Below are 13,021 nucleotides of genomic sequence, written 5' to 3'. Positions count from 1 at the left end.
AAAGGGGACCATCAGAGGGAGGGGACATGACTATGTGGAAGCATGCTCAAGCCCTTTGTCATTCTTGTCTGACCAGCAGGCCCAGGGAGAACTCACTCTATCCCTGCCTCTCTCAGCATCTCTGCCCCTAAGGCTGCTCGCTGGGACACACAGGGTAGCATGTGTGATTCTGGCTGTGTGAGTGTGAGCGTGTGTACCTCTGTACAAGGACCAAGGGACACGTGAGAGAATGGATAGCTTGGGAAATGTAACACCCTGTGTGTGTAGCCAGGGAGGCCCAAATCTCTGCTTCACAGAGTGGGATGACTTAAGCCTTTTAAGGTGTGTGTTTTATGACACCTTTTAAATAATCATAGAAAAGGGAGGCCCTATGAACATTGCATTTGCCAGAAATTATTAGAAAATTAGAGCAGTCCCGGCCCACCTGGGCAAAACAGCCTCTTGAGGTTCCTTCCAACAGTACGGAGCAGTTGTGTGTCCGTGGCCATGGGAGCCATCAGGGACCTGGCCTGGGAGAGAGCCGACCTTTGCCTGGTGGGTCTCATGCTTTTCCATGTATGTGTCTGTCTGCCTGTCTGTCTTGGTGGGTGAGATAAATGAATCCCCTTATGCTTAGCTTTTATAACACTGAGCCTTCCAGGCCTGGGGCTACCTTGGTCTGAATATATCCTTGAATAATGTCTGTGAGAGGGAGATTGTCCCCACCCCAGCCCCGCACACCTTCCTGATGGCTGTGAGTTGAGTGGTGCTCTGCCCAGGAATCCTTCAGGATGTGCTAGAGTCAGCTGCCCAGTGTGGCTTCTGTGGTCGCACCCTCAGGGCCCAGTAATGCCTCTGATCTTGCAAATAGGGAAGTGACAGGGATCCCAGGATCAGCCCTCTCTATGGGGGACTTGCAGTATTGGAGGCCCAGGGGGATGAAAGGGCTTTTGTTGTCAGGCTCTGCTGGGAAGCTTAGGGTCTCTTCATTCACCCCTGAGGAAAGCACTCCAGCCATTTTCTCTCTGGCTTCCTCCCCAGCCTGGCCCCCTTTTGGGGGGAGTGGGGATATTGTTTTCCTGAACTTACGGAGATTTGCAGATTTGCGGTAGAGTGGGACGTCACTATTCCTTGGGAGTTAGAGTGCCTACTCATGTCAGCATCCTGCCTCCTGCCCCATTAGCGTCGACACTAGCACGTAGGCCGTGATCAGCTCACAGGAGATGGAGCAGCGGCGGCTCTGCCTCTCATTTGCCCCATTAGTCTTCTCACACCCTCGAGCTTTAGCAGTATTGGAACTAAAGAGCAGGCAGTCCTTTGTTAGTTTCCAGGACCCTTCATAGAAGGAAAGCGGGCTTCTGGAAATGTGGTCACAGATAGACTTAGCCCCAAGGGCTGACCTACGTGGAAGGTTAGCTTTGGATGGAAGATGAGGGCATGAGAGGTGGCACAGATTCAAACCCCCTGAAGATCTGTGCGAAAAAGATAACAGCATGCATCTCGCTGGTGACTGGGATTGCTGTCTGCTGTGGGCCGGGAAGAGGTGCTTCCATTCTTCCTTTGCCCCATTCTAACACAAAGAGAATGGATTGGGGTGCCTGCACCCTAATGTCCTAGAGAGAAAGGCAGTTCCTGCAGTCCAGGGTGGGATGGGTAACTGCAGGGAGGACAGTCACCGGGCCACCGGGAAGGGAGGAGAGGCCAGGAGGGTCCGCAGCGGAGACGGGGGCCGGGCCACACTGCAGGCTCCGCAGAGTGGGGAGGGTTCCCCTGGTGGCCTTAGACCTAAAGCAGGCGGGGAAACAGTAATTTGTGGGTGAATGGTTGGGAATGGCAGGCTTCCCCGTGCTCCTGTAGGACGGGAACCAGCCGTCCGCCCCCCTCCAGGGCCGGGCTCCGGGTCTGGACCGACATGGTGCTGCTTGGCCTGTTATGGGTGGCGCTTGCCCTGGGACCCCAGGCCGTGGTCCCTGAGGCCTGAGAGGTTCGGTACATGTCCCTCCCCTTCCTCATCCCTGCTCTTGGCTGGATGCATGCTGGGTGCTTTGAGCCACGCAGACCATGAGAAGAAAATGAAACACACAGGGCTTCATTCTCTTCCTGCCCCATGGTTGTGTCCTTTCGCTGTGACCCGTCTGACCGTCCGCCCGTCACGCGGGGAGGCAGCTGATGCCTAACTCCATCTCGCCACTGGGCTGCCCGCCTTGCACGTGGGGCCGTGTGTCCTGGCCGTGGCCCCAAACCAACCAGACCCGGCTGTTTTACATTTTCCTCTCAGCTCCTCCCACGTTGTCCCCGACCACGGTGGGTGCCGCGGGCGCTGTGAGCAGTACCGACGTTACTGCCACTGCTGCCACCACCGAAGCCACAACAGTCCCCATCATCCCAACTGTCGCACCTACCACCATCGCCACCACCGTCGCCACAACTACTACAACCACTGCCGCCGCCACCACCACGGAGAGTCCTCCCACCACCGAGACTAAGGCACACGAATCGGGTACTGCCGCTGTCCACGCTCCGTCCCTCCACCCACAGGCTGCCCCAGACAGGAGGGGGTCTGGATGCCGGTGGCCAGCCCCTCCTTTGTCTCTACTTTGAAAACACACACAACTGGATTCTCAGTCCGGTAGCCTCATGGCACAGGGTACCCCTGCCCCCACTCCTTGGACGGTTCCCCACTACTTCACCCCCCTCGTCCTCGCTTCAGACCCCCACCCCTTTAACAGAGGGCCACACTCCTCAGGCAGGACCCCTGGGTCCCGCATGGTAGGGCTACCTCCGACTGCGTGTCAAGCAGTGAGCTCAGGGCTGAGCGCTCCAGGAGGGAGAGAGTGCAGGGAAGGACAGGGGCCTGACACGACTACTGTCCTGAGAAGGCGCCCTGCCCTGGCCATGTGGCACCCAGCCTTGCAGCACAGAGGGCCAAGGAGTGGGGAGTGGCTGGCCATGCCAGGCAGCTCTTCCCAGAACCCTGCTCTTCCCTTGCCCCTCTACCCCCAGGTCACTCTTACAGACTTTTCTCCTAAAAAGTCCGAGCTTCCCAGAAACAGTATTGCCCAAGGTGCTGTGTTCTTCCCTCTCACGCTTGCAGCTCCTCTGCTGCACACGTGGCGAGACCATCACGGCCTTTCTAGGGGCCTGATAAGAATCGATCCCAGGCTGGCCTGCTGGGCCAGTATGCGCTGTTCCTGCATCATGCAGCTAGGCCAGGCTGCTCTGTTCATCCCGCTTGAGTAGACTTCCTGAGGATCCAGCAATATTTCTAAGAACCGAGCATTAAACACTCTTATTGCCATAGAGGGGAGGGCCTCTAGCTTGTGGTGCCCACGGGCCAGCTGTAAAGTCGGTGTGATGCAGCCGGAGGGCTGGCAGGAGGCCCCCAGAACCTTCATCCAGCAGCTATTTCCCCGGCAGTTCCCTTCACCTGTCAAGGCCTGCCTCCCACCTTGCCCACTTCTCTTAGCATGAGCTGGAGGCCTAACCCACGTGTTTTCTTTCATTCAATTACGTGAGTGATGTGAGCTGTAAGGGGAGATGGGTGGTCCGTAGCTGACGTGCTCCTCAGACCTTGGAAACACTGATTTGCTTTAAAGGTGCAGTATCCAGAATTTAAACAACATACGCTTAGGAAACAGTTGGCCAAGGAGAAATCTGCTAGGCTGTTAGAAGCTGCTGCCAGCATTTGCTGATGGGTGTTCTTTGGGATCCCACAGGGAAGTATCTTTTGCATTAAAGCGGGGCATCGTGTCCCACCTGAATGCTCTGAGTTCACAGAAGAGAGGCACCAAGTACGAGGAAGGGAAGTAGGTCTCGCTCACCAGCAGTTACTTGCCCTCTGGAAAGATTGGCCTTGCTGCCACATGGGACTAGCCCCAGGGACTCCTACACCCAACTTCTAACTGTCAGAGGGCCTGGCCATGCCCTTGATCTTCTCCTTAGAGCTTGGGTACACCCCTCAAGTATCCTCACTTCCCTAGTGTGGCAGAATGGCTCTGGTGTCCAGGCTTTTTCAAATAAATGTTCATCCTTATCATGTCTTTCATTTTAGGACAAAAAGTTTACTTTTTTCAGGGTAAAAGGGGACTTTTTATTTGTATGGTCTTCTTCAGATTTCCAGGGATTTTCCCTAATTCTCACACTCTAGGAGTCAGCAGAGCAACCCATGCTCCGGCTCACTCATCTTCTTGTTTTGTTAGCCATCGATAGCCCTCCTTCTCGGTCTTTCTCTTCGAACCGTTCAGTTTTTCAGTGGCCATCATCTCGGTCTCTGCATGGCAGTGCCTTCCACTAACTCCCACCTATAAATTGTTCTGGTTTCCCATCACTTGACCTTTTCTAATAGTGCCCCAATCCAATTGACCTTTAAGACAGTGAGATTTGAGTCACTGTTGTTTTGGTGGCCAATCCTTTAAACCCAATTCTCTGGCTATTTATCAAGTCCTCTAATCATGACTAATCATAATTCATTCCCACTAGCAAGAGCCATGAGATTCCACAGAGCTGGGATTGGGGTGGCCTAAAGCCCCCAGTATAATGGAAACATCTGGAAGATAGGTAAAGAAGCCTACCTTCTGCCCTCCCCCCATGGAGAATGCCCCATGGTGCCATCAGTGAAATCTCCTTCTTGGTCTCTCACCTAACACAAGTCACATCCACCTGGGGCAACCCACAACTGACAAGGTTGTAGTAGAGAAGGCACTTTAAAGTGAAGACCAGACCTTTTATCACTTCCCAGCCCGGGAGACTCAGTCACATGTCAAAAAGATAATGTATAAATGCATCACCAATGTACTCTATTCATTTACTTTTGACAAGTGAATTGGTGACAGGGCCCCCTTGCGTGCTAATAAAATATACAGGAGCCACACTTGTAAAGTCTTTGAAATACAAGGCCTCATGCTAGTTACTCCGCTATTAAATCTTTGCTTGGAAATGGGGTAATCGGACTGCTGGGACTCTTGAAAAATGATCACGTTTGAAGATTAGCACCACTCTCCTGTCCACAGGCTATGGTTTCAGACAGCACGGTGGCTTTGATAAAGTAGCTCCCAGCTCATAGAAACTAGATAATTAATGGCTTCGGTGTTGCACAGAGATCGAGCTTCAAAGACTGTGGTGCTGAGAAGCCGACAGAACAGGATTCTTCTGGTGTCTGGACCACCGAGGGTTGGGTATTAAGAAGGAGTTGTCTTTTCTTGGTCCCACCTTGCCCGTGGGAGGAGAGGAAGGGTTCAGACTGTCTCTACTTGGGGCCCTGAGACCCTAGGTCCCCTTAACCTGAGGCCATCTTCCACATAGTTTGAGGTTTGGGTGACTAAGAATGACCCCAGGGCTCCTCAGACCAGAGTCACCTGTCTGGTTACCATTCTCCTCCAGTTTTAGGAGCCCATTAAGGCTTTCCCACGTTTGGTCCTGCCCTCCCTACAAATCTCATCATAACCCTTGAGTGGCTCTGAAAGCTACCCTCTCGTTCCTGTAGAAGGTGTGTAGTTAAAGGGACAGAGGTGGGCGCATTTCTTCCCCTGTCTGCACTCGAGCCAGCAAGGCTTTTTCCTGGCCCCCTTCACTGCACCATTCACATCCACGACAGTGATCTGGGAAGGGAGTGAATCCCCCACCTGTGTGGCCACAGTTTCCAGCCCACGCTTAAGTATGGGTCCTCCCGACTGCACCTGCTCGTATCTGGATGGCGACCTCTGGCCTGGCCACCAAAGCTGCCGCTTAGAGCTCTGTCGGGCCCTGTGCACAGCCACTTCTGACTCTGTCCTTTCCTGGCTGCTCATGTCTGTCCGTCTGTTTGTCTCTCTGTCTCCAGCGCTGCCTCCCTCCTCACCACTAACTCCTCTCCTAACCCGCCCTTCAGCCCCCGACGAGCAGTCTATATGGAACGTCACGGTGCTCCCCAACAGTAAATGGGCCAACATCACCTGGAAGCACAATTTCGGGCCCGGAGCTGACTTTGTGGTTGAGTACATTGACAGTAAGCATTGCTGTGTGGGTGGCGGGCAGCATAGATGCCATTACTGAGACCCTGTGGACTCCCGGGCGCAGAGCCTCTCAGCCTGGTTTAACTATGACTTAATGAAATTGATACGTGTCAGGCAGCAGGGAGGTGGGGGGAGCAGGCTTGAGGAGCAGGAAGGGGCTTCTGCAGCCGTTAGTGAGGTCTAGGGTTGTGTGTGTTGGGGAGGCCCTGGGTAAGGGGGCCCTCCATCCACCCCCTGCCCAAGATGAGGGTTCTGAATAGCCCCCAAAAGAGCTGGATCTCAGCTCTGCGTGGATTTCCTTAACTCGGAATCCTTGTTTCCTAATACCTCCCCAAGACAGGTAGGGCCAGTTCTGTGCTTTGTTCAGAGGGATGTCAGTGGCCATAGTCAGACACAGACCGGGGTCACTGGTCTCAGGGAGCTGGTGGCTTGAGCTGAGCTGTTCCCACTTAACTGGATCTTGGGACCATAATACAGGTCTATTAAGCTATAACGTGGTCAGGATATCTGCCTCCTCTGGGGAAGGCCCCTGTGCCTGGGAGGTCAGGCCCACCATGCAGGCCTCTAGGGCATGTGCTTTAAGTGAGTAAGCCAGCTAACCCGCTGAGCTGGCCACCTGAAGAGCTCTGGGGAAAAAACAAGTCAACCCTTAGTTCTCTGTGGCCAAAGAGGAGTCACATTCATAGAATCCAGTATCCCAAGTTCAGTCCGTACTTTTCCAGCTTCCTACCCCCACATCCACCCTATACTCCAGACACGCAGGCACCCACTTCTCCTGAGCTCCATACAGTGAGAGAGGAGAAGCATGTCCAAGTACCATGAGGGATGCTATCTGGCCCTCTGACCCTCTTCAGGACAACAGCGTTGGCTGACACCCTGAGAATTTAAGGAAGTAGGTCAGATATATGTGGTGCTAAGTCTGTGGTGAGGAACGAAAACCCCAGGAGAGGGAGCAGGGTCCTCTGCTGAAGGGCCGTCATGTAGGAGTCAGCAGTGTGTGGAAGGGCTGGTGCGGGAGCTGCCTGGGGACCTCCTGGTCTGCGCGGTGGCCTGGCCCCACTGGCCCCTGGCCCCTTCCATGCTTCTACCTTCGACAGGTGGCAGGAACCTAAGCACCGCCTCTCCAGCTCCTCATGCCTGGCCCTAGGCTGACTGAGGTTTCTGTTCCCCAGGCAACCATACGAAAAAAACTGTCCCTGTTAAGGCCCAGGCCCAGCCTGTACAGCTGACAGACCTCTATCCCGGGATGACATACACATTGCGAGTTTATCCCCGGGACAACGAGGGCATCAGCAGTACCATCATCACGTTTATGACCAGTACAGGTGAGAGGGGATCTGGCCTGGCCATCCCCTGCAAGCATGGGCATTTCATTCTCATCAGCTTCCTGCTTGGCTCCTCTCGGAAAGAAGACCCCTCCCCACCATTCCCCACCTTGCATGGCGTGTCTCAGCTCTTATAGTTTGCAGCTCCCAGCAAGACGAGGGGAGTCAAGGGTGCATGCACAGTGGAGAGGCCACCACGCCTCTGACCCTTTGGGGTCGAGCGGGGAGTCAAGGGAACAGACCTTAGAGTGAGGACCAGGGGGCCACATTTGTTTTGCTGTGCTTGCACACTTTGTCCCCAAGGGCGGGTGTGGGGGCTGCTGGAATGTGGTATAGCTTGTCCCGTGGACACAGGCTTGCTTCCTGCCCATGGGATTAGGGGATAGGGTCATCCAATGCCCTTGACCCAGAAATCTCTCCAGGAACAAAACCAAGGGTCAGCATGTATGTTACTGCCTCGCCACCGTCGTCTGCTGTTAAAAAATTCTAAAGTGCGTTTGTTACACAAGTTGATTGGGATTTGTTTGGATTTTATTTTTGTTCTAAGTTTGCTATGGCTTAAAAGTAGTTGGCCTTTTGCCTTGCAGGGGAAGGGGAAGAAATTTTCCAGTATTAGGATCATCCTGGCTCTAAAGGGCCTTCAGCTGGGGATGGAGACATATCTTCATTGTGTCAAGTGAACAGGCCGGCGACGGCTCAGTAATGGGTCCAAGGCTCAGAAGCCTCTCTGCTAGGCAGGTAGCTGGCAGTCTGGAGTCATGAGAGCACTTGCTTGCCTGTTTGTGTATCTTTAAAATGAGACAGGCAGGTGGTAGGCTAAGCCCTGGGCTAAGTGTTGGGGTGAGGGAGAGACAGAACAGGACCAGTCTCTGCCCCCAGGGATGTCCTAATCAGATGCAGGTTAATAGACACAAGGATAGAGAAAAAAATACCACATGATTTATATGAACTTCTGAACGTTGACTTAAATATTCATTACTCTTCCTGTGCCTGGTCTGGTGAGGCTGATCCTGGCGGCTTGCGTCTTCTGAGCCACTGCCCATCTGTATAAATGTCTTTCTCCACCCTTTCCAGCCCGGTCCCTCCTGGTCTGGGTCTCCTGTCACCCTCCCTGTCTCCGCCTGTCCTGCCTATGTTTGTGCCATCAAGACTCAGGGAGTCGCCCTGGCTGGTGTGGTTCAGTTGGTTGAACATCCGTTCCATGCACCAGAAGGTTGCTGGTTTGATTCCCAGTCAGAACACATACCCAGGTTGTGGGTTTGATCCCAGGTTGGGGTGCATATGGAAGGCAACTCATTGATGTTTCTCTCTCTGTTTCTCCCATCCTCTCTCTCTAAAATCAATAAAAACATATTTAAATTAAAAAGACTCAGGGAGTCGGAGAGTCCAGCTGTCCACTTGAGGCTAGCCAGGCCAACTCAGGCAGGATGTCTGTCCTAGATACAGTCAAGGGAACTGGACAGTTGACCAAGTGGAGCATGTGGCTGGACTGTGTCTGGCCCAGTCAGGGTCCCAAGCTGTCGCTCACCAGTCATGCATTCGAATGTTGCTTCATTACAAAACTGAGTCCGGCACAGAGGCAGAAAGCAAAGATGAGACCTGAGGACTGGGTTCCATCCTAAGAATGCTGCAGAAACCTGCACAGCCTGCTTCAGAGTGAGGCTTCTCCAGGGCTGTGGTGAGGGTTGAGAGAAAGAGACAGAGAAAAAAGGATGAGTCCCTGTCCTCAGGGATGTCCCAATCTGCTTTGAGGTATTAAGCTCATAGGACAGAAAAAAAACGACAATCAATAATACACTTCTGAGCATTGACTCAGATGTTCATGTCTCTTTTCCTGTGGTTGCCTGGAGAGGCTGGTCCTGATAGCTGTGTTCAGAGCAGGTGAGGCACTCGGCACTTGCAAGTTGTCCCAGTTCCTCCCATTGCAGTCTGGAGGGAGCAGGTGTAGGACCTTAGCTTTGAGCACAGAGTGCTCACCTTCCTAGTGGGCTGGAAATTACATAGGGAAGGAAAATACTGTCACTTTCTGAAGTTCCTGTGTGCCTGTGTGTGTCCAGAACCTTCAAAAATAGACAGAGTTTCCTGTGGGTGGACTCCAGAGGCGAGTTCACACAGTCCCCCAGCTCCCTGTGTCTCATCAAAGCAAGAGTTTGTGAGCACCTCTGGACCTGATCACTGGTCATTTAGGCAACCACAGGCCATCACTTTAGTCCACAGATGCAAACATGCTATAGTGGTCCAGGAAGGAAGTGGAGGAAAACCACTAGGAGTGCTGACAGGCTCCCTGATCCTCCAGGAAGATCCCACATGGGAAGTTAATCACCTCCTTGAAGCCAAAGAGGCCCGAGGGGTTGCAGACGCATAGCCCTAGACTCCAAGAGGCCAGTCAGCTCTTCCATCATGAGTGGGTGGCATGAGGTGAGGCACCGCACGGTGGATGCTGATGGTGGGTCAGCAAGACAGACAGCAGTCTGTCTCAGATCTCAGGAGAGCCTCCTCCTGCCGCGTTTGGGAGAGACCCAGGACAGGACGAGGTGGGAATGGAGAGGTGTAAGTTGATGCTTCAGTGAGAGCAGCCAAGCCAAATTGCATTTGAAGGCAGTCCTTCCCTATTATATTTGTTCCTCTGTCCTTATTTCTGAAATATAATTCTCCTGCCGACCTTGAATGACTGGCCTCTCTTCCATGGCCAAACCAAATTCCTCTCGATTAGTTAGGAGTCACGGGAATGGTCTACTTGCTCGTTTCTGAGTGGGTTGTAGGGTGTGGTGTGGAAGACACACAGAATATGGCCTCTGGTCCAGAGTAAGAGGCACTGGGACCTGTGTTTGCCAGGTGAATCCCACCTTACCCCGGATCCCACTTGGTTTGGGTTTGGTTTTTTAATGGAGATATTATTGGCATATAACATTGATTACTTTTAGGTGTACAATGTAATGATTTGTTATATGTATATATTGCAAAATGACTACCACAGTGTTTGCTTAACATTCATCATCACACATAGTTACAAAACCCGCTTAGTTCTGAACAGTCTTCTGTGTCCAAACTTCATAGAAAATTCTTTGCCCATCAGGAAGGACTGAAGATAACCTTTGAACTCTGCATGGTGAAGTCAAGAGTAGAAAGCTGCATTTGCTTTCCAAATTGCCCGTATGGCCACTCTCCCTGGAATTGTGACTTTTTCTCCCAAGGGGAGGGGAGTCTTGTAGAGACGGCTGTCAGCGTGTATCAGAACAGGCTTCGGGATGATGGTGGAGCAAACAGGTCACTGCAGACACACAAACTAGCTTCTCTGCAAAAGGTGGGCACCACATCGAAACACAGGCCGAAGTGATTCCCTCATCCCAGTGCCCAGGTGTGGCTCACAGTCAAGCCAGTATCCCTGTAACCCCAGCTGGTATCGGGGAAGAAACTAAAGCAGTTAGCCATATCATATTAGGATTAAATTGATCATCAGTAAGTAGTCACTGACTACTTGTGATGTCATGAGCACCACGCTTAGAACTAGGTGGCTCAAAGAGTCCCCTGTTCTCAAGTCCTTAGTAGTATCACTGGAAATCAGGGCCCAGGAAGTAGAGCAAGTAAATGTTACGTTACAAGTAAATGGGGTTCAGAGATGGGGGTTAGCTGGAAGAGTGGGAGATTCGTGAATGGAAGAATGGAGGAGAACAAGAGGGAAGCAGTGCAGGCGCTCTTGGGCAGGGTGGCAAAGATGCCAGGAGGGGAAGACCAGAGCTCTTGGAAGGCCAGGCCTGACGGGAGTGTCCTACGAACATAACATAATGCGTCATCGTATCCTCAGGATAGGCCAGGCAGAGGGTGAGCGGAAGCCCCTGGAATGGAGCAGTGAGGTGAATATGAGAAACATTTCGGAAGGAGCAGCGGTAGCCCTTAGGGACAGGGAGAATGGTGAAGCCACTGACGGACGCAGGAAGCAGGGAGGGGGCAGGAGGGCGCATGTTGAATCTCAGGCAGTTGGACCATTCGCAGAGCTGTTAGGAGGAAGCTGTGGGCTTGGGTGTGGAACTGGCTGGAGGGACAATGAGAGACTGGAAGGGTTGCCACCTGGAAGGTCGGGGCTGGAGGACAGAAGGGAGGAGCCGAGCGCAGAGGTAGGTTTGGGAAAGGGCCACTCCATGGTGGTAGATGAAGCGCCCGGCACAGGGGCTCGAAGTTGGCTCGTTGGGGGCGGAGAAAGGAGGTGGCAGGAACTGGAGACAAGGGAGGACCGAGTCTACCTATGAAAGGACAGTGCATGAGCTAGAGCTGAAGAGCTTGGCAGGTTCCTCAAGGGGTTTTATTTTAAGATACAGGAAGCTTCCGTGTATTTCACAGCAGAAGGGAGGAGACGGCAAAGAAGAGGAAATTGAAAATGTTAGAGTTTTCAGAGATCCTTTCAGGATGGAGCTGCCAAGGAAGTGAGGCGTGGGTCCCGCACCTGAGGGAGGAGTAGCTTCAGAGGAAGGAGAAGGGACAGAGCAGGGACGGCTGTGGAGGCTGTGGGGTCTCGCTGTCTCCAGAGTGGAGTGAGTGGGGTCAGCGCTGACAGGGTAGGGGCAGTGCCAGGCGCAGTGGGGAGGAACAGCAGGAGACGAGGGAAGGGGTCGCCAGGCAGAAGTGAAGCCCGGTCCCAGTGGGACGCAGCGAATCTGAGATGGGCCTAGGTCTGCGCCTTCCTCCAGCAGAGTTCATGGCAAGAGCAGAAAAATGCAGGAATGGCCAAGGAGACCCAAGCTGGGAATTGAGTTGGTGCTGGAATGGGTGGCAAAAGGAGGGACAGTGGGGCGTTTAAGGTTAACGGAGGCGCCGTCAGGCCAAGAGAGAGTGAGCGGGCTGAGTGGAGGGCAGGGGGTGGAGGGTGCAGCCACTGAGTGGACGTGAATGCCGTGCCTCCAAGTGTAAGGCTCAGTCCTAGCACTGGGGAGACAGCAATGAACCTGGCAGGCCCTCCTTCAAGGCGCTTACCTTCTGGGTGGAAGGACTAAAGTGGGAAAGAGCTCAGACTGGGGTCACATCTCAACTCTACCACCTCCTAGCTCTGTGACCCTGAGTAAATCACTGACCTCAGGACCTCAGTTTTCTCATCCGTAAGATAGGGATAATGCAAGCTCACTTTACAGGGTTGTTGTGAGGGTTATTTTAGAGGGTGTATGGGAAAGTACTTAGAGCATAGGCCATAGGAAGGGCTGATAAGTGTGAGCTGTTGGTAGTAGTAACACAGTAGTCCCCCTTATCGACGGTCAACCGCAGTCTGAAAATACTAAATTTTGCCCAGCCATCGACAATGTCTGCTCCTGATATCCAGCCATCAACATCGTCATGGCTCGATGATCCAGGATCACCCAGAGCAGATGATCCTCCTTCTGACATGTTGCCAGAAGGTCAGTAGAGCCTAACATCAGTCACAGTGCCTACGCCGTTCACCTCACTTCATCTCAAGGAGGCTCTGTACCATCTCACATCATCACAAAAAGAGTGAGCGCAATACAGTAAGATGTTTTAAGACAGACCACATTCACTAACTTTTATTACAGTATATTATAATTGTTCTATTTTATTATTAGTTGTTAATCTCTTGTGGATAATTTATAAATTATACTTTATCATAGGATATGTATGTATAGGAAAAGACATAAGGTTTGGAACTATCCACAGTTTCGGGCATCCACTGGGGGTCTTGGAATGTAATCCCCGCAGATAAGAGGGGCTTCTGTGTGACTCAGA

General features: G+C 52.7%; 1 protein-coding gene across 1 annotated transcript in view; it reads left to right on the top strand.

Moving 5' to 3' along the window:
• Window positions 1–13,021, top strand: part of NFASC (neurofascin) — a 126,227-nt gene that overhangs the window by 105,281 nt on the left and 7,925 nt on the right. The window contains exons 25-27 of the mRNA XM_087827850.1: window positions 2,258–2,479; window positions 5,846–5,962; window positions 7,142–7,294. Coding sequence (XP_087683976.1) covers window positions 2,258–2,479; window positions 5,846–5,962; window positions 7,142–7,294 — 492 coding nt within the window. The remainder of the gene's footprint in view (window positions 1–2,257; window positions 2,480–5,845; window positions 5,963–7,141; window positions 7,295–13,021) is intronic.

This window comes from Miniopterus natalensis, chromosome 19 (assembly GCF_054644295.1).
Source record: "Miniopterus natalensis isolate mMinNat1 chromosome 19, mMinNat1.hap1, whole genome shotgun sequence".
NCBI classification, from domain to species: domain Eukaryota; kingdom Metazoa; phylum Chordata; class Mammalia; order Chiroptera; family Miniopteridae; genus Miniopterus; species Miniopterus natalensis.
Note: the sequence above shows the minus strand (reverse complement) of the source record. Positions and strands in the feature narration are given on the sequence as shown.